At 45.8% G+C, this 22185-nt stretch overlaps 1 protein-coding gene across 1 annotated transcript; it reads left to right on the forward strand.

Annotated features, from left to right (window-relative positions):
* Positions 1-289: 289 nt before the first annotated feature.
* Positions 290-15118, forward strand: IL1F10 (interleukin 1 family member 10; the record flags this gene model as incomplete). Its single annotated transcript, XM_082426212.1, is given in 5 exon segments — positions 290-306; positions 5122-5181; positions 7448-7527; positions 7775-8301; positions 8305-15118. Coding segments are annotated over 5 exon segments (792 nt in total). The 3' UTR covers positions 8413-15118.
* Positions 15119-22185: the final 7067 nt, after the last annotated feature.

Consider the following 22185-nt stretch of genomic DNA (forward strand, 5'->3'; position numbering starts at 1 on the left):
CACCATCATTCTCTGCTTCTGCAAAAGCAGGTGTCTTTTATCCATTTAACTTTCATTAGTGTCTGTGTAAAATTTCCTTGTGAAACCTAAAATAGTTTTGAAAAATATTAACCTTATTCAACCCCTCATTCCAATGATAAGAATTTGGAGGCCTAGGGAAAAAAGGAATTTTCCAAGGTGACAAAACAAATTGGTAGCAGAGTTAGGTCTAGAACCAACCTTGCCATCCGAATCTGCAGTGTGTTTCTATGTCCTGCTCATAAGCACCGATGTGTCTTAGTTGGGGCAGATGGAGAGGGCTACAAGGTATGCTTTGTGGCTTCAAGAGCTTGTTAACTTTTATAAGGGAAAAAATGCCTATACATAAAACAATAAATAACACACTGAAATTTAATGGGAGTTCAGAGTAAGTTTGCAATGGAAAAGGAAAGAGTCTTTAAACTCTGAGTCATGGAATCATTGATAGTTTGATCTTGAAAGAATCTTAATAACCACATACTCTAACTCCATGATTTTATAGATGCTGAAAACTGAAGATTGGAGGTTAAGTGACATGAACTTGTATGTCTGAGCTGTTTCTCTGAGCTGATAATTAACTTGGCAGAACTAGATACTCAACCTATAGATAATAATGCCATGTCCAGTGACCGTAATGTCAAAGGATTTGAATGGACAATGGTGAAGAGGGATGACTTCTGAGGTAGGGAAATGAAAGATAACTTTGAGTATGCCTACTGAGAAGATAAGAAAGAGGTCTCATTGCTGGGGAGGTGGTTTAGTGTCCACGGAGAAGTGAGATACACTTAAGATAAGTATATCATACAATGGGAAGCCAATGTAGATTCTAGAGCTGGATGGGAATGTGATGAAAGCAGTACTTAGAATACAAGTCCAGGAACCTCACATAGGTTGGGCTGGATTGAAGGCAGAGGAACCAGGAATACAGGTGCAGTTCCAAGGGCTATGAAGAAAACAAAGTTATATTTTAAAGAATTTATTTATTGGGACTTGATAAATCTGACATAGGGTCAGGAAAAGTGGGAGAAATTGTCAACAGTTCTCAGGATTTGAATCTCACTGTCTAGAGAAAGATTATGGCAGTGAGAGAAATGAAACCGGGAGGGATGAATGAGCTGGGAGGAGAAGGTGAATTTGACCTTAGATGAATTTGGTTGGGTATGATGGCAGGATATCCAAAGGGCGGTGTCCTGTAGGCTGTTGGAGATAAAGGAGGATGTTCAGTCTGGACTTGGAAGGCATTAGAGAAAGATGATCATGCAGCTGTGGAAATGGATGGATTGCAGCTTCATGGGATATGAAACAGAAGAGCTTAGGACCTTGGCCGGTGACTTCCAGGTTTAGGGGTGACCCCCAAACAAAGGGAGAATCTACAATGCATCTGAGAAGGAGAGAATGGAGAGGTGTGAATCAATATCAAGGGCTCCCAGGGGGACAATGGCCAAAGATCAGAGGAATCAAAAAAAAAAATCTTTGGATTTGGCTCCACAGAAGTTGATATTTGTCTTGGAGAGATCAGATTCCATGGAGATAGTGTGTAGGAGGATGAAGGAGAGGCTAGAACAGGTGTGATGTGCAAAAGAGCATGAGGAAGCCCAGGGCTATTTGGTGGTGGTATTTGATCCAGGGTAGGTGAACTGATGAGGTCTGAGACATCCAAGGATGGGGTCCAGAGAGGGGTATAGACCAAAGTCCAGTGAAAGGTCACTTGGGGACAATAGGGAAGGGAAAGCTTGGGGAATGGAGTTTGTGGTGCACTGGGAGGGATCATGGCAAACACTCAACACCAGGAGCCCAGGCTCTCTGATGGGCTAGAAGTCAGTTTCTCACTCCTACACAATCCTCACTTCATCACAATCTATACCAGGTCCCCAGGCAGGGGTTCCTGATATGGGAGTCTGTAGGAGAGACACTGGAATTTGGGGCTGGACCAGGACAAGAGGACCCCAGCGATCCAGCTGGACTTGACCAGTCCTGAATTTCTGCCGGCTCTTTGAGCTGACCCAGACCAAGGGTGGGAGTCATCAGCTTGCCTATCCAGCTTTACACAGGGACCCTCCACTTCGTCTGCCCCGGCCAGCCCTTGGCACGGCTGCTAGGCTGCCCATATTTCTGCTGCTCCGACCAAAGAAGCCCCAGTAGCTTGGCCAAGGGAGAGCACAGCATCTCACTCACATGGGCTTGCATGGAAACCATGCTGCTGTCGACCTATCAGGGCTGGGGGATCATCTGGTCCTTTGATACTAAAAATGTGGTCCAGGGACCAGCAACATTTATATCATTTGCTTGCATGTTTGAAATGCAGTCTTAGGTCCCACCCCAGACCTAGGGAATCAGAATCTATTTTAACAAGAGCTGCAGGTGATTTACACGTTTATTAGAGAGTGAGAAGAACTGAGCTAGTGTATAAGTTCCCAAGACCAGTTGATCACTGAGTCACTTCAAGAACCTTCAGCCCAGGGAATAGTACTTCTCCAGAGTCCCCCAGGTAATTCGATGGGCAGGCATATTTTGGAAAGCCAACGACTGTAATCGAACCCTTCATTAAAAAAAAAATGAAAACTTACCATATACCACAAAGGAAATTTATATTCATGTAAGGAAAAATGTTGAAATGTTAAAATAAATAAATAAAAATCACCCATAATCTTGTCAGCCATAGATAAGTGCTGTAAAATATCGAACATCTTTGTTTCTCTGTATGCGGGCAGATTTAAATGGAATCATAAGGCACACATTTTTATAACCTGTGCTTTTCACTTAATGTATTTTGACCATTTTTATATCATAAAATGTTTTTCTACATCGTTTTTTGTTTTTTTGTTTTTTTAATTTTTATTTATTTATTTATTTATGGCTATGTTGGGTCTTCGTTTCTGTGTGAGGGCTTTCTCTAGTTGCGGCAAGCGGGGGCCACTCTTCATCGCGGTGCGCGGGCCTCTCAATATCGCGGCCTCTCTTGTTGCGGAGCACAGGCTCCAGACGCGCAGGCTCAGTAGTTGTGGCTCACGGGCCTAGTTGCTCCGCGGCATGTGGGATCCTCCCAGACCAGGGCTCGAACCCGTGTGCCCTGCATTGGCAGGCAGATTCTCAACCACTGCGCCACCAGGGAAGCCCTCTACATTGTCTTTAATGTACACATACTTTCTTATTTACCATAATTTTTAAACCAATCACCTATTATTGGGCAGGTAGATTATTTTCAGCTTCTTGTTATTATAAAAAATGATGCCATGAACATCTTTATCATTAAACATTTGGGCAATTCATTATTTTCCCATAGAATAAGGGCAACAGATGAAATTACAAAGTACATAGAATGCTTTAAGACTTTGATTCACATCACCAATATCCATCCAGAGTTTGTACTCCTATTGGTGTCCTGTGATCCTTTGCTCTCACCAACCCTTAAACTCTCACTGCAAAGCCAAGGGATAGGAACTGACTTGTCCAAGGTGATCAAGTGGCAGATCCAGTACTAAAAGCCACCTTGGCTAAGTCATCCTTCTTCTAAGATCCAGGCCATGTTGCTCAGGGATGCTGAGATGGCCAAAAGTCCTGCCATCAGCATCAATCTGCTCCTCCTTACCTGCTTCCCAAAATGTCCCTCAGTGTCACTCTCTCCTGCTCTGAGCCCTGCTTCTTCATTCCTACCTTTCTCCCATTTCCTCTTCTTTTCTGCTTTCTTATCTTTTCTCTTCTCTTTCCCTTCTTCCTTGGTGAGACAATCAGCCCTAGTCATCCTTGCTTTTACTTTTCTGGGCTATTCTCCAAGTCCTACCACCCTCATGCCCTGATTGGCTCTGGGTTTCTTTCCATGCTGGATTCTGGAATGGCCTTTCTGGAGGTGGTCATTTCAGGGAAACGCTCTAGGGACAGATGATCCAACCGGAAGGAGTGGAGCCATGTGAAGCTCTGTGGTTTAGGGTCTGTACAGGAACACTGGCGTCAGTTTTTAGATCATTCCTCCTCAAAAACACAAGTCTGTGTATCTCAAGCCTGTGCTGTTTTCCATCTGGAACAGAACGGGGGAGTGTGCATGGTCTCTCACAGATCACAGTCTTGGCAAAGCGATCCAGTCCCCAGAACGACACTCTCTAACTGCAGAGAGACCCCGCCCTGGCTGCAGGTGGGAGGTTCCTCCTAGCAGCGCTGTCCAGAGGAGGCAGGGGGAGGTGGTGACTCTAAGGCCAGGATGGGAGTGGGACAAGGTTCCAGTCAGGTTCATCCTTTAACTGTGAGGCTAGAGCTTACCCCACCCCAGTCTGAGCCCCAGGAAGGGCTCCTGGCTGAACTCTTTGGGAAACCTGTCATCCTGTTTCCCAGAACCGGCACCAGTGCACAGTCAAGCTCACACCCCTGCCAGCTCGACTCGGATGGCCCCAAAAGAGGGAGACTCAGAGCTGCCTGGAGCTTGCTGGGCTGAGGAGCCCTTGGTGGATTCTGGTAGGCCTCTTATAGATAAGCACCTAGTGAGAACTTTCCGCCCTGTGATTGGGTAATTTGGCTCCTTGGGATGTCTGTTCCCTAGCTCCACCCCCTTCTTTCTCTGACAGCCCCCCTTTTTTTATAAATTACAGCCATTCTTTTCTAAAAAAATTTTTACTGAAATATAGTTGATTTACAATGTTGTGTTAGTTTCAGGTGTACAACAAAGTGATTCTTTTTTAGATTCTTTTCCATTATAGGTTATTACAAGATATTGAGTATAGTTCCCTGTCCTATATAGTAGGTCCTTGTTGGTTATCCATCTGTTTTATATATTTTAGTGTGTATATCTTAATCCCAAACTCCTAATGTATGCCCCTTCTTTCCCCTTTGGTAACCATAAGTTTGTTTTCCATGTTTGTGAGTCTATTTCTGTTTTGTAAATAAGTTCATTTTTATCATTTTTTAAGATTCCACATATAAGCGATATTATATGATATTTGTCTTTCTCTGTCTGGCTTATTTCACTTAGTATAATCTCTGGGTCCATCCATGTTGCTGCAAATGGCATTATTTCATTCTTTTTCATGGCTGAGTAATATTCCATCGTGTATATATGCCACATCTTCTTTATCCATTCATCCTCTGACAGCCCTTTTTTCCCTTCCCTCTCAGCAAGGACCAGTCACCCCTGATTGCAGGAATGTGCTCCCTCCCCATGGCAAGATACTACATGTAAGTCTTCCTGGAGTCTTCCCTTTCCTAATCAGGGGGTCTGGAGATGACAGAGGAAGAGGAAAGAGGGCTGAGTCAGAGGGATGAGTCTCCTTCTCACCCCAGAAATCTCAAATGCCCCATAATTAAGCTTAATCATCATCATAATCACAAGAGCTTTCTTTCCTGAACTTCTGCAAGATGCCAGCCGTTCTACTGCCCTGCCTCCAACCTGAGAAATCTACAAAGGGGGCATTACTAAGCCCATTTTATAGGTTTGGAAACTGAGGCTCAAAGAGGTTATAAAGTACCTAATGTCACACAGCGCCAGGACTCAGACTCCAGGTTCTCTGTGCTGCTCTGGCCTCCATTCTCAAAGCTCAGAGATAATTTTGAATCTCAGTGACAGCATCTTTGTATGTTAGCCTCTGTGGCCTCTATTCCCAGTCTGGGCTTCCAACTCTTACCTGCATTTTATCTCACTTGACATTTGAGTCTTTACTTTTAGTTTACCACTTTATTGTCTGTGATTTTTGTTGTAAATGATCTCAAGCTCTTCGAGGAATGAGTTAAGGCATAATAAAAATAAAATAAGATTGACACCTGGGATGCATTTCCTCAGCTTCTCCATGGGCCCATCCTATCCTAGACATGGGGGGCCGGTCAGGGCCTCTGGGAAGGTACAACGTAGCTGGGAAGACAAGACACAAGTGCATGGCGCACGCAAATGACAAAACATATGTCAACTCTCTGGGGTATCTAGCCTGGGCTCTGGTCTCTGAACAGAATATTGCTGGCAGCTAAGTTAGCCACAGTTCTTGGTTGTGCAGGTTGGAGGGAGAAGGCCAGCTGGCAAACCCAGGCTCTTTCCAGATCTTCATTTTTTTTTTTTTTTTTAATTAAGATTTTACAACTAGGAAGTGTGGGAGCAGGAGGTATCTTAACTGTGACTTTAAGACTACATACATATTCTCTGCAATGTCTTCTAGGCTCTTTTAAAAAATTTATTTATTTATTTATTTTTGGCTGTATTGGGTCTTCGTTTCTGTGCGAGGGCTTTCTCTAGTTGCGGCGAGCAGGGGCCACTCTTCATCGTGATGCGCGGGCCTCTCACTATCACGGCCTCTCTTGTTGCGGAGCACAGGCTCCAGACTCGCAGGCTCAGTAGTTGTGGCTCATGGGCCTAGTTGCTCCGCGGCATGTGGGATCTTCCCAGACCAGGGCTCGAACCCGTGTCCCCTGCATTGGCAGGCAGACTCTCAACCACTGCGCCACCAGGGAAGCCCCAGATCTTCATTTTTATTGGACAGGGGAACCTGCTTTAAACACATGCAGTCATTAGCCAAGGGTGTTATAATTAGCTGTTACTGAGAGAGTAGAATCTGCTGGGGGCGTGGTGTTGGCCAGGAGGTTCTGCTCTTGAAGGTAAGGAGGGCTGCCCAGGCCTGAGAGCAGCCAATGACCATCTCTGAAACCAACCAGCCATGGGCTAGTAGCATGGGCGTGGCTTTGGTGCTGCAGGGACTCACCACGGTTCCTTCTCAGCCTCCCTGGCACGCGTTTACCCCCCAGGCTGATCGTCAGAACCACAGGCAATCCCAATGCCTGTCATCAGGCCCTGCTCCAGCCCCCTGCTAACCACCTGTATTTGGCATCCATAGCCCAGCCCAGCCCAGCCCACCCCTTACACACTTGCACACTCACCGGAGCAGGGTGGCCAGGCTGGCATGCTTACCGTCACATCGGACTTTTTTTCCCCTTCATTTGTGGATTTTCTTCTATAAAGAGCCTTTAAAGTATCTGGAAAACAAAACACACGTTATTATATACTCAACTAATCCGTTTACTGAAGAGAATAAACATATGAAAACTTGGGTGGGCCCAGAAAATCTGGGATAAGGCTCAGCATATCCCAGAGACATCGGAACCTCGTTAGGAAATTTCTCAGGGGAGGCACGGAAAAGGGCTGGAGCGTCAGGAAAACTCTCTACCCTTCAGTGGGAAGACGCAGGCTCCCGTCACCACCCTGAGGGCCTGACAGAGGCCAAGCCTGGTAGAGACAGAGGTGCGGTCTCTGAAAAAATCACGAGCCCTGGGAAAACTTCCTTTGCCTAAGGCTGACCTGGTCTCGACATGCTCTTGGGTGGAGTAGCACCCCTACTTCTCTCCTGAAGAAGGAGAAGCGCCCCTAGTGCCCCATGTTGTCCTTCAGAGTGTGGGGTGCGAGGGGCGTGGGGCTCAGTGGTGCCTGAAGGGGTTGCGCCATCAGCACTGCCTCCTGTTTCAGAATTAAGGATGCATATCTGGAGGCTCTGTACATGAGAGATGACCACTTCCTGGTGGGAGATCCCGACGCAGACAACTGTCGTGCAGGAGCATCTGGGGCCTCGACGCCCTGGGACTCACCCAAGCTCCGCCTACCCCAAGCTCTCCCTTTCCTACTGAAGGGTCAGGACCCCTGTCGGAGTCCTAGCTCACCCTGCAGCGTGCATGTAGGGGTCAGGCCAGCTGTGCCCTGGCCCAGCCCCTTCCTGTTCAAGCCTTAGCTTGCTCAAGAGCTTGCGATCTGGGGTCCCCTCATCTCCTGGCTCTCTTTTCTCCTCCACGCCCCCAGAGATGATCTGCATACTCCCCAACAGAGGCCTGGGCCACACCAGTTTCCCCATCTTCCTGGGGATCCAGGGAGGCAGTCGTTGCCTGGCATGTGTGGAGACAGGGGTGGGGCCTTCCCTGCAGCTGGAGGTGAGAGACCGCACCCTGTTCTGGGGGGGCCTGCAGACCTGGCCAGGCCTCCGGGGTGCTCTGGCATCTCTGTGCTCATCTGTGGGTTCTGGCCAGGTCCACACATCCCTCCTGTTCAGGTTTCCACCATCTTTCCCTGCACCCAGCACCCAGACCCTTGCCTCCAGAACCTTCAGAGGGCAATTCCCTGGGGAAAGAGCCACCCTCTCAGGTCCCTTGTTGGCCAAGCCCCAGAAGCCTCGAGGGCTGACACGCAATCAGCAGTCTTATCCAGCAGCCGCCGCCTTGCCCTCACAGGATGTGAACATCGAGGATCTGTACAAGGGCGGTGACCAGGCCACCTGCTTCACCTTCTTCCAGGGACACTCGGACCCTGCCTTCAGGCTGGAGGCTGCTGCCTGACCTGGCTGGTTTCCCTGTGTCTCGGCTGAGCCCCAAGAGCCCGTACGACTCACCAAGGAGAGTGAGCCCTCAGCCTGCACTGAGCTCTACTTTGAACAGAGTCGGTAGAGAGGCAGGAAGCTGGGTTCCGGCCTGGTGCCCCCAAGCCAAGCTCATCCTGCTCAGGGTCTGTGGGAGGCAGAATAATGGCCCCCCCAAAGAGGTCCACATCCTGATCCCACCTGTGAGTATGTTACCTTACATGGCAGAAGGGACTTCGCAAATGTGATTAAGGCTGATCCATCCTGTAGTATCCCAGTGGGCCCAAGGTAATCAAACACCAGGGTCCTCCTATGAGGGAGCGGGAGGGTGAGAGTCAGAGGGAGACTGGAAGATGCTATACCGCTAACTCTGAAGATGGAGGAAGGGGCTGTGAGCCAAGGAATGCAGGTGGTCCCTAGAAGCTGGAAAAGGGCAGGGAATGGGTTTTCCCGTAAAGACTCCAGAAGGGGCACAGCCATGCCAACAACTTGACTTGAGCCCAGTGAAAACCATTTCAGACTTCTGACCTCCAGAACTGTAAAATGATAAATTTATGTTGTTCTAAGCCATTGCATTTGTGGTGACTTGTTACAGCAGCTGTAGGAAACTAATACAGGGAGTGAGTGGGCCTCTGTGTGCAGTATTCAATGCAAAGGGACTGGATAACTTGGTGAGTCCTTCTTGGAAGCCTGGCCATGTCTTCTCCTCCGGCCTCTCTGCTCCAGAGCTTCTAGAAACAACCGAGAAGCTCCAGGCAGAACCCAGCTCTCCTCCTCTGTCCATGGACAATGTCTTGGGCTGCTTACAATTTCAGTTTTAGTTCAGGTCACGATTTTTCTATCAGATACTTCACAACGAATCAGTCGTCCAACCGACTGACCGGTACCATTAGTTGCCTGCTAGTATTGATGTGTGAGGACCAAGGAGGAGCAGTGATGGAAAGGCAGTGAGTTTGGACTGGACGTACTGAGTTTAAGGTTACTGTGGAACTGATGAGTTGAGTTGACTGTTTACAGCTGGGAATATAGGGTTGGACCTCAACTGAGAGTTTGTAGTTAGAACTGACACTCATCCTCAGAGCCCCAAATCCCTCTCCATTTCGTAGAGGCTCCATGGTCAAACAAGCTAGAGCAGAGAGCCCGTGGTATCAGGGCTCAGAGGGGTGGACTGCTGGTTCTCTTCCTCTTGTACAACCACTCAGCATCTGTCCAACATGTACTGTGGGCCAGGACATTTAAGAACAGTGTATCTTCACCCTCACAGTGACCCTGCAAGGCAAATATTCTTACCTGCATTTGACAGGTAAAGAGACTAGACTAAAAGAAGTGACATACTTAACTTGCTGAAGGTCACATAGGCTGTACGTGTACACCTGGTCCATTTGACGCCAACGTCGTTCCACAAATTTTTATTCCACTCTTATTCTAGGAGCAACAAAACTAAGCTTCCTTGGAACTGATAATTGAGTGGAAGAAACACTAAACAAGCAAATTCACAAACAAGAAAACAAACAAGGGCAATTTACATGAGAGAGGGTGAGGGCGGTAGGTATTCGATGGTAACATTAGAGAGGGTGGTCGGGGAGGTGACCCTGACTTTTTGGAGGAGGTGACATTTGAGCTGAGGCTGAAGGGCAGGAGGGAGTGGGACTAGGAAGTGATGCAGGAGAGAAATAGCAAATGCACATCCCTGAGACAGAAGGGGCTTAGTGTGTCTGAATAGCAGTGGAAGGCTGGGGGGCTGGACCCTGGAGAGGATTAGGAGGTGGGCAAGAGAAACAGGGGCTGGATCATGGGGGCGTCTTGAAGGCAAATAAAGGTTTCTATCTATTTTTAAGTGAAAAAGGACGCTATGGGAAGATTTTAAGCAGAGGAGAGACATGCTGAGCTTTATGACTCTGATAAATTTAGATTCTTTCCCTGCCTCTCCATGGCCTTCATGTGCCCCATTATTTTATCACCTGGCGATCACATCATAACTATGTATTTATGTGCCGGGACTACTCTGTGCTTTTTGAGGGCGTATAGTTCAATTTTGGGTCACCAGTGCCCAGGGCAGCTGCTGGTACATTGAAGGTGATGAGTAAGTGCAAAGTCTTGAACAAATTAATGGATGATCATTTGGTTCTTGTTAGACATTCAGGATACAGTGTGAGGACATCTATGGCAGCAAGGTAGACGGGCGCCACTGTAGCTTGGAGGTGCAGCTGGTGGAGAGGGCTGGACGGGTCTTCACAAAGGAAAGGGCATTTAATCTGGGCCTCAAAGAAAAAGTAGTTTCAGGGCAGAGAATGTGTGGATGGGCATTTCTAAGCAGAGGGAGCAACTAAGGAAGGTGTGATGGAGGAGAGCTCCCAGCACACCTGGGGAGTGATGAGTCATCCACGTGCAGGGACCCGAGGCTTGTGGCTGAGGAGTTGCCAAAAATTAAGAAGATGTATGGGGCCTGACTGTAGATGCCTGGTGAAGGAGTGAAGGAGGAAGCCTGGAGGAATCATCCAAATATTTCAAGTAAGACCCAGATTTTAAGCCTGGGCCCCGAGGTCAGCACTGGACCAATCCGCCTGCTTCTAGGGCTTCTGCTCATCTCAGCTTTCTCTTTGCCCTACCTCTCGCCCCACCTGACTTCTGTTTGGCTCTGCCCTGGGATCACCTTTGATGCTGTGGTTCCATGGTTGGCCTGACCCCTGCTTCATCTTTCCATATCAGCTCATCTCCTTCACCGGTGGTAACTCAACTTGACCCAGCTTGGAGCAGGGCCAGGAGTGGGAGGAGACCTGGGTATGCCTGGGTGGGTGGCAGGCACATTTCACAAGAGAAGGGCCAGCAAAGATGAGTTGAACATGTTCTCTATTTAAGTAAAAACACATTTGGAGCTTGAATATATGTCAATTCTATATGAATGCTTCGGAGAGGAAGAGGATACAAGAGATTTAGAAGACACGGTCCCTACCCTTTAAAGACATATGGTGTGGGTGGGGACACCAGACATTATGAACAAAAGCCAACATCTATTGACTGCTTCCTATGGAATGACTAGTAAGCACTCCAAACATTACTCAGGAAGCCTTGGGTTGAAATTCTGCAGGGCTCAGGTAGAAATAATGATGGGATGCTGCTATTATAATTATCATTAATAATAATAATGATAGCAGCTTCTGATAGACACCCCTCCCAAGTCTTGTCCCTGAAATTCTTCCGCGCCAAAGGCTTCATTCCACAACCAGCCCATCAGAGCTGTTATTATGTAAATTCCTGGGAGAGGCACACTTTAGGTCATGTCCACTATTTACATCTCAGAGTGAACTGAACTGGCAGGTCCTGAGCCAGAAACTAGTAAACAAGCGAGTAGAACACAGTGTGGTAACCTCTCCTTCAGGCAGCACCAGGGAGCTGGACCTACTGAGTGGTCCCATCCCAGGGGGTCAGGAAAGGATTTAGAGGAGGTGATGTAGGCATGGGGCCAGCCAGGTGAGGGGCAGGGGGAGGTGTGGGGCAGGCAGAGGAGACAACCTTATACAGGCTTGAAGGAAGTCCTGAGTGTAGCTGCGTGTGTTAGTGTGTGCGTGTATGCATGTGCACATACGTGTGTGCACATGTGTGTATGGTGTGCATGTATGCATGCATGAACCTGTGCCTGCATGTGTGTGTATGTGTGTTGACAAAAAGCTCCAGATATAGGCAGTGACTGATGCATAGAGGAACTTGTCTTTATTCTGAGAAGATCTGAAGCAACTTTATACAAAAGGGTGATGTGTTCAGGGTCTCCTGCAACCTGTGTGTCCTAAGTCACATGGATTGAAAATCTATCACACTTCCTTTGTGACCCAAATTTTCATCTTGTGATCCCAAGCCCACACTATAGCCCCTATATTACTATAGTCTCTATAAACAAGTGCTAAAAACATCACACACAGGAAGTAACCTAAATGTCCATCAACAGAGGAATGGATAAAGAAGATGTGGTACATAGATACAGTGGAATATTACTCAGCCATAAAAAAGAACAAAATAATGCCATTTGCAGCACCATGGATGGACCTAGAGATTGTCATACTGAGAGAAGTAAGTCAGACACATGTCACGTATTATATGATATCATTTATATGTGGAATCTTAAAAAATAAAGGGTACAAATGAACTTACTTACAAAGCAGAAGTAGAGTCACGGATGTAGAAAACAAACTTACGGTTACCAGGGGATAAGGGGGAGGGAGGGATAAATTGGGAGATTGGGACTGACACACTACACACTACTATATATAAAATAGATAACTAACAAGAACCTGCTGTATAGCACAGGGAATGCTACTCAATAGTCTGTAATGGCCTATATGGGAAAAGAATATAAAAAAAAAAAAAGAGTGGATAAAGGCATATGTATAACTGATTCACTTTGCTGTACACCTGAAACTAACACAATGTTGTAAATCAACTATACTCCTATAAAAATTTAAAAGAACACAACAACAAACATCACACACAGAATTACACAGGCTACACAACACATGGAAGTTCTGGGGAAGTCTAAACCCAGATTTAGGGAGGGAAATAGTAAAAGTAAAGAAGAACACTCTAATGGAAACCAAAATTTCCTGGATACCATTGGGCCCACTCACCTGTGTGCAGTACAATCAATTTATTGACACCAGGTTGTGGTCAAGGAAAGTGCAGCATTTACTGCAGGGCACCAAGCAAGAAGTACAGGTGGCTAATGCTCAAAAGGCCCAAACTCCCAATGGCTTTCAGGGAAAGGTTTTTTTTTTTAAATTTTTATTTATTTATTTTTGGCTGTGTTGGGTCTTCGTTTCTGTGCCAGGGCTTTCTCCAGTTGTGGCAAGCGGGGGCCACTCTTCATTGCGGTGCACGGGCCTCTCACTGTCGCGGCCTCTCTTGTTGCAGAGCACAGGCTCCAGTCGCGCAGGCTCAGTAGTTTTGGCTCACGGGCTTAGTTGCTCCGCGGCATGTGGGATCTTCCCAGACCAGGGCTCGAACCCGTGTCCCCTGCATTGGCAGGCAGATTCTCAACCACTGCACCACCAGGGAGCCCCAGGGAAAGGTTTTTAAAGACAGGGTGAGGGAGAGGGTTGCAGGGTACATGATCAGCTCGTGGACATTCTTCTGATTGGTTGGTGGTGAGGTAATTGGGAGTCAGCATCATCAACCTTCTGGTTCCAACCAGTCTGGGGTCTATGTGCTTGTGGGCAGCATACAGTTAATTTTTTCCACCTGGTGGGGGTTTCAGTATCTGCAAAACAGCTCAAAGGACATGACTCAGAATATTATCTATAGCCCTTGAGGAGAAACTAAATGTCCTTAACGTCATTTAATGGCTAAACTATTATTATTTTGTCTTGCTTGACTGTTTTCCTTTGTTTCTGCATTTTCTCACTTCTCTGATTAAATTTATTGTTTGGAACTTGAGGAAGACCTAGGAAGCTAAAGTTTTCCTAACAAACAAGAGGCAAGCAGAGGACACTGCGGGGGGGGGGGGGGGGGGTCTGTCCAGGGAAGTCCCCACAGGGTCCTGCTCGGTTACACCATTCTACTACAATATGCAACCATTTCATAAATGATCATGACAGAAGTGAACATGACGAGCATAGACAGAAAAGTTAATGTCTTAGAAGCACTAGCATTTGACTACATTTCCGGTTGGATTTTACATTTGTGTAATTAAAAGGGTTTGCTAGTGATTCAACCAAAACAGAAAGTCTGTCTATGCCCAAAGTAAATTCCAATCTTGGTCCCCTCAATAGGCACAGATTCTGAGCAATCCAGGATCTACATCCCATGGGCCCATTTCTGAGGCCGGGAGCCTGCAGTGGGGCCTCTGGGCTGCGGGTGGCGACAAAGATCAGTTTCCCTGCACTGCTTGTTGGGTCTGGCGCTGTGTGAGCAATTAAATTAATCCCTCCGGTATTTGGTATCCACTGTGTGTCAGTCCCTCTCCCTGTGACAGAGACGCTGCATTGAATCATCCTCTCCTACACTCATCCCCTCTGGCTCCCTTGGGACACCCTTGCCCAGACTCTGGTCATAGAATTAGAGTGACAGAGGAGGCTGGAAGTCTGGAGTTTCAGCACAGGCTCTTTTATACTGGACTGTTTCCTGCAGACGTTTTCTGAGGGCCCATCACTCGTAGAACCCGAGACGCTCAAAATACCAGTCACGTGAGTCTGTCTGCTCAGAAGACTGCAGACTTGGGTACCTCCAAGATAAGTATTTTCCAGACTGGTTCCAGGGAACACTGTTCCAATGTATGTTCATGGGTTTATGGGGAAAATGGATTATTGTGACAGTTAATTTATGTGTCAGCTTGGCTGAATTAAGGGGTGCCTGGAGAGTTGGTTAAACATTATTTCTGGGTGTGTCTGTGAGAGCGTTTCTAGAAGAGATTAACTTTTGAATCAGTAGAATGAGTAAAGGAGATGGCTCTCACCAATGTGGGTGGGCATCATCCAATCCACTGAGGCTAAGGATCAAACAAAAATGCCAAGGAGGGGCTTCCCTGGTGGCGCAGTGGTTGAGAATCTGCCTGCCAATGCAGGGGACACGGGTTCGAGCCCTGGTCTGGGAAGATCCCACATACCGCGGAGCAACTGGGCCCGTGATCCACAATTACTGAGCCTGCACGTCTGGAGCCTGTGCTCCGTAACAAGAGAGGCCGCGATAGTGAGAGGCCCGCGCACCACGATGAAGAGTGGCCCCCGCTTGCCACAACTAGAAGAAAGCCCTCGCACAGAAACGAAGACCCAACACAGCCATAAATAAATAAATTAATTTAAAAAAAATGCCAAGGAAGGGTGAATTTGCTCTCTCTTTTCTTGAGCTGGGATGTTCATCTTCCCCTGCCCTTGAACATTGGAGCTCCTGATTCTAGGGCCTTCGGAGTCCAAGATTTGTACCAGCAGTGCCCCCTGCCACCACAGCCCCCCTGGTTCTCAGGCCTCTGGACTCAAATTAAATTATACCACAAGCCTTCCTGGTCCTCCAGCAGATTGACTGTGGGGCTTCTTGGCTTCCATTACTGTTTGAGGAGACATATATATATATATCTGGAGAACCCTAATACAGTTATCTCTGATCTATTCTCCTACATGCTTCTCCCTGTTTACTCTGCTTCAGCCACATCAAACTCCTCACTGTTTTCCAGAGACAAATGCTCCAGGTCTGATACCACCCCAGGACCTTTGCACTAGCCTTCTGTCTGGAAGTCTCACTTCCTCAATGAAAGCTCCTCTGATCACTTCATTTATAACTGCAACATGGACCCATCTCTGAATCTCAGCTCTCCTGAATCCCCTATTGTACTATCACATTCAAACAGAACTATGATTTATTATTTATTTATTATTCTGTTGACAAAAAATTAATCAGTAGTCAATCTAAAAAAGAAATGGAAAATTTTTACTTGAGCCAGCCTGAGGATTATAACCCAACAGACAGTCTTTCAGAAAGCTCTGAGGACTGTTCCAACCATCAGAGGTCACAGCACAGTGATACACATTTTTGAGATAAAGGGTTACACGTCACTGACAGTTTACATAATCCAGATCTGCACGTACAAAGCGAGTAGTGGGTCATCGTGACCCCTTACGAGATTAAGAAGGAATGTTATCTCCTAAGGAGGTCTGGTTAATGCAGATGCACAATGCACACTAAAGGGGAGGGAGGAGGCCTAAATGGGCAGAGGAAAATGTTATGTTAAAATTTTTCTTGTCTTGCCATAAAATATGAATTTTATTTCATTAGTACTTCTTCCCTTCTCCTTCCACTAGAATGCAAGTTCCACAGGGTGGAGGTTTTTGCCCATTTTGTTCATTTATATTTTACGAGCACTTAGAAGTTTTTATGACATGCGTCAGATACTCATCAACATTTGCTGAACAGATGTGGGAATAAATGCACAGGTAAGTTGGGGAACTATTGGTTAGTCAGGTCACCATGGGGAGCAGTCCCAGAAAACTCCAATAATAGTCCCCAAATGGTCTGATTTGGAGGTCAAGCTCTATGGAGAATAGCATGAGGACACCTGTACATATTTGTCAGGAAGGACTGTGGAAGTGGGAGGGAGTAGTGGAGAAGGGTCTAGTTTCCAGAAGGAGAGCTGGTGGGGGTGGATGGGGCCTCAGGACTCCCAGACCATGTCTGAAGCCCTTTGCATGGTGTCTCAGTTAGCTCTTGCTGTGTAACAACAAATTACAAACTTACCAACTTAAAACAACAATTTATTATTTTTCATGATTCTGTGTGTTGCCCCCAGCAATATTTATTATGACAAAGGTACTTATGCTATTCTTCTGATGTTTCCTTCTTTTTTTTTCCCCTCCTTCCCTTCCTTCCATGTGTATTTACTGAATCCTACTTTACATTGTGTGTGAGGAGATACATGTAAGGTTTGGCTTCCTAGTGTAGGAGAACAAAATTTACCACTCCCAAATGTCTTTTTGGCATGTGGATAATTTTGAGCTGAAAACAATCAAGGCCAAAAAGATTCTGGAAGAAACTTTGACCTTCCCCCTAACTGCCTAAAAGAATGTAGGTAAAGGACCTGTTCCAGGAAGGGAGATGTCACCATAGATAACTAGAGTATGAACTAGGTGTGTAGACAGGGAGGAACCTAGCAAAGTTTGTTTGTTAAAATTCCTCTCTGTTTCCCACTGTGTCTGCAGGGCCAGCAAACATTTACCAAACGTTTGCTTTTCCATTTCCATGTTAGTTGCCTTTCTCGCCTTTGAAGCCCCAAACCACTCTCCACCCCCTCAACATCCTCTTTTGTCTTTAGCTGAAGATGGTATTTAAGGTGAGAGTTTTGGCCATTTTGGTGAGATACACAGGTTTCCTGGGTCTCTCCCATGTGTACATGTTGTTAAACTTTTGTTTGATTTTCTCCTCTTAATCTGTCTCATGTCAATTTAATTCTTAGACCAGCCAGAAGGACCTAGAAGAGTAGAGGAAAATTTCTTCCTCCCCAACACGAGCCTTCTCAAATTCTTACTTCCTTTTTGCTCTCCAAAGCCCTGAATTCAGTGTCGAGCACACAGTGAGAGCTTAATCAATGGCTTTGAATGATTCTAAGCAAACTGCAGATGCAAAGAACATTTCCACCGATATCCTCAAGAGTAGCCTGACCCTCATCCAAGACTATGTCCCCTTCACATCATACAACTCCGAGGATGCCGTTCACATTGTAGACAATTTGGATTTGTTTACTATGTTAAATTATAACTTGCCCTCAGAGCACCAGAGGTTCTCAAATGTTCTTGACCACTTACATCAGGGTCAGCTAGTGAAAAATGATTCCTGGGTCCCCATCTCCAACTGGCTGATACAAAACGATGCGGTTGAGGTATTTCTGAATTTCTAGGAAGCCTCTAGTTGATTCTTAGGAAGTCTCTAAGGATCCCCAATGTATAGCGAACTTCCTTCAGCATCAACTCCACGGAAATCAGATCCCGGTCAGAGTACACAACGCTCTGTATGTGTATGTTTCCATGACCAAAAAGGAATAACTAAAACAGGAAGTTGAGAATCAAAACATAAATCTCCTGTACAAAAATATGTGCCTCAAATGTGACCCAATATGTCATTTTATGCTCAGGCTCATTAGTCACGGAAGATGGAAAATCATCCTCATTATGAGAGGTTGCTCATCATTCATTACTTCCCCATATGCCCTACGAGAGAGGGGAAGGGGGTGATCAGCATGGAAATTCAGGGAAGCTTGGTTAGGAGAATTCACTAGAATAGAATCCACTGGGGCAGGAGAGGTGCTTTGCCCGGGCAGGGGCATAGTTTGTGGGTGACAGTTCAAGGCTGATGTTACATCCTTTCCTGTTCTGGAGGTCGGGTGTCTCTCCTTACTGTGTTGTCCTTGGGTACACTTTTGCTGTACCTGGTAGGTGGCACTTCCTAGGCCTGGCCAACCGCTTAACCAAAGGGATGGTAACTCCCGCCCTGAAGATATCCTGACAAGGGAATATGGGTGTGGCAGAGCCCATTCTTACTCACCCCCAATACTCTGCAGGCAGCAGGTGAATGCTTGTCCCTTTGTCAACATTCTTATTATATGGCACCAGACTGTGAGCTCCTAAGGGACAAAGACTTTGACATTTTCATTTCCATATGCTCATAAATGAGAACAAAGATGCTGGAGTCACCTCATACAGTTATGTAGGTTTTACCCCTCGGCTCTAGGGCTCATCACCCACATTTCGATATCATACTTTTTAATATTTATTATGACAATGTTATGGCAGTTGGCAATAAACTGCCTTGTACTAAAAAAAAGAAGTATTTCTAATGACTTTCCAGCTGATGAAAATAAAATCAGGAAAGGAAACCTTTTGCTAATTCACTCCAAGGAGCCACAAATAGCTGGAGCAAAGGGTACAAAGAAAGAGGAAGTGGCAAAGATGTGGCTTAGAAGAAAATAGAGTCCAGATCATGAACTTCATTATGGCATGCTAAAAGCTTGGTTTCCAACATGAGGTCCCTGCAGATGACTTCAAGCAGGGTAATGACATGATCAGATTTGCCTCCTAAAATTACTGCTTCTGGCTGCTGGCTGGGGAACAGATGTTGGCACAGCCTCTCAAGTGGTTTTTCCTTGCTCCAGCATTGCTCTCCTCCGATCCAGTTGAGAGATGAGTGTCAAATGATTGTTGCAGGGGATTTGAGAGAAGTCAATGGATTTAAGGAAAAGGAAGAAGGTAGAGTCAATAGATTTGGGTGATTTATTGTATGCAGAATGAGATTGACCACCAAATTTCTAGTTTTGGGGTCTATTAATGAATGTTTCTACTGATTGGTGGTGATTCTATTGATGGATGGTGATTCCATTTACCGACAAAAGGGAGAATGGAAGAGAAGATGGAAGTCTGGGGAGAAAGAGAATAAGATCTGCTTTTGACTATGTTGAATTTTGAGTTGTCTATAAACATCCAGACAGAGGTGTGCAGTGGGCAGATCTGGAGTTTGGGAGAGGAATTTGGAATGGAGATATAAATTTCAGAGTTTTTGGCATAAAGAAGATAATGGAACTGAGGGGGTGAATGAAATGGTGAGAGAGGTTAGTTTAAAAGAGAAGATGGTCAGGACAGAAAGATATGTGAGAATCAGGCAGAAGATTCAGAGGTTTCTGGAGGCTTAGGAGAAGCCTTCAGAGGTAGAAGGAGGACCATGAGACATGGAGTATGGATGTCTAGAGAAAAGAGGGTTCGAGGTGAGAATCAACAGCATCAAACTAACAGCACATCAAGTCTGGTCAAGTTTGAAAAGTGTCCGTTGGATCCAGGAGCTAAGACACCCTGGAGAGCTTTCAGGAAGAGGGCTGTGCAAAAGTGAAAATGAAGGGTCTTCAAGACTGAGTGGAAGGTGAGAAAGAGGAGGCAGTGGGTAGAGATAATTTTTTCAATAAATTTTGTTGTGAAGGGGGAGAGAGAGATATGGGTGTAGCTAGAGGGAGACGTGGGTCTAATGGAAGAAATTTTCAAGATGTGACAGGTTTAAACAAGTGTAAAAGCTGATAGGAAGGAGGTAATGAAGAAGGACAGGCTGAAAAATACAGGGTGGGTATACAGTATGGGTTCCTGGGTACGTGCATGGGCTCTGGAGAAAATCCATCTGACTTTAAATTTCTACTCTGCTCTTTCTCATCTGAGTAAATTGATTGAAATAGACATACTCAAGTTCCTTTTAAAATTATAAATGTCTCAGAGTCATACGCTTTTATCTTTCCATAATGCATCTGAAACAAAAGTGCCAACGACCTTCTTCAGTCTTAACAAGAAATCTTTTAGATCTTTATACCACTTAAGGATCTGGAAATGCTTTTTCAGCATTATTTCTGAGGCAACTGTTTCATTTATCTCTTATTGTGAAATAAACCATCCTGAAACTTAGTGGCTTAAAGGAGAAAAAAAAGGAGACAATATTTATTCTGCTGTGAGTCTGCAACTGAGCAGGGCTCAGGGGGGAACCTCTTGCTTCTTATCCACCCAGTATCAGCTGAAGGAGCTCAGAGGGTGGGACCATCTTCATCATGCTGGGACCTCAGTGGGGCTGTTGCCCAAAACACCTTTGCGTGTCCTCTCCGTGCTGGTTGGGCTTCCTCACAACATGGTGACTGAGTTCCAAGAGTGAGTGTCCTGGGGGACAGCCAGGCAGAGGCTGTATAACTTTTGATGACTGGCTTTGGGAGTCATTCAGCATCACTTCTACCACATTCTGTTGATTGGAAGTGAATCACTAATGTCAGCCCACATTCAAAGGAAGGAAAATTAGACTCTACCTCTTAATGAGAAAAAATCCCAAGGAATATGTTGGCATGTTTCAAAACAACAGCAACACATTACCAATTACAACAACACAAAGAAAGAGGAAGAGGCAAAGATGTCTTTTTCTGGCTTACTTTTTTGGGACATAACAACTTCTGAAGGCTTCAGTGTTGTATAAGACCCTTTTGTTCAAATACTACTTGCAAGGGCATATTTATTTTAACTAAGAACAGAAAAGTTGAAGATAGTAATGAATATTCATACAGCTCATAATGCACAGAAAAAACAAGTGATAGTCTTGTGGCTGTTCTCAATTTAACGTTTCTCAACATGGATTCTTTGAATTAGTTTATGTTGCAGAACGATTCTCTCTCCCATGGAAGCTGTGAGGGAAAAGGAACACCTCAGGTATTGCTGAGATTTTTTGTTTGTTCGTTATGAAGACTAGTGCTGGAGGGAATATTATTTGTATGATAAGCAAACAGCAGGCCTTTGGCTTAATTTTGCCAGCAAAAATGGGAAAAGGACTAAACAGAATTTTATTTAGTGTTGGTGGAATAAGGACCATAAAGTGTTTTTCTCCCACCGTGGGTAAACTTGGACTAGTAAAGGGGGTGTATACAAATAGTGACCACCACATCATAGCCTTTTGGAAGAGGACTGGGTAAGCTAATGCCACAAGCCATTAGCATGGGAGCAGGCACATAGGGTGTCACTAAATGATGGAGAATTACTGATGCGGTGAGGACCTTGAGGAGGCTGAATGGGATGGTATCCAAAGCAAAAGTATAGGGACTGGCCTTGGATAAGAGTGGGACTCCTGCTTCTGTTGGATGAGAGGAGAGAAGAAAAGACTAAAGAAAGATTCAACAGGTTTTAAAGTGGGCTGCTGGGCAGTTGAGAAAGTCTTCTGTTATTTTGCTTCTGTTACTTTGCTGTAAGTGAGAGATGAGGAGGTAGGGTAGAATACTGCTGAAAGTAGGGATGATTTCCTGTGGAGAGGGGACAGCCATCAAATTACAGAGACACTGAAGGGTTGCTAAAGCAACCATAAAGGTCAGTTGGTTTTGGTCATCAATGTGCAATAGGATCCATGTTCTCTTGAGGTGATCACTGACTTTGGTGCAGGATCTGAGAGGGCAGATATTGGACAGATCCAGAACTTTGCCAGGCAGTGTAGTGAGAGGGCTGAGGGGCCAGGCAGCGGGGAATAGCGACAAAAGACTGTCAAGTGAGGGGCTGGACGGAAGTGAAGACAGGAGGAAACGATGGAGCCAAGTTGAGTCGGTCAAAGGATTAGAGATCTCTGGTGGCTGAAATACGCAAACAGTGGGGAAGCTGGAGAGAGTGAGGAACAGAGGGAGAAGGAGAGGAGGCAGGCAGAAACAGGCCATAAAAATGGTCTGTTGTGGTCAGAGAACAGGATGTTTGAACATTTTAGAGATGAAGAGGTTAAGAGTGACGATAAGGCACAGGGCGTGACTCTGGGGGTGGATGGAAAAGAAAGTAGAGGCGGAAGTGACTGGGTGAAAAAGTCAAGGGGCTGAGAGGTCATGGTGTTGGTCATCCAAATGGGCGTC

The sequence above is a fragment of the Balaenoptera physalus genome (assembly GCF_965194825.1).
Source record: "Balaenoptera physalus genome assembly, chromosome: 15".
Classification (NCBI taxonomy): Eukaryota; Metazoa; Chordata; class Mammalia; order Artiodactyla; family Balaenopteridae; genus Balaenoptera; species Balaenoptera physalus.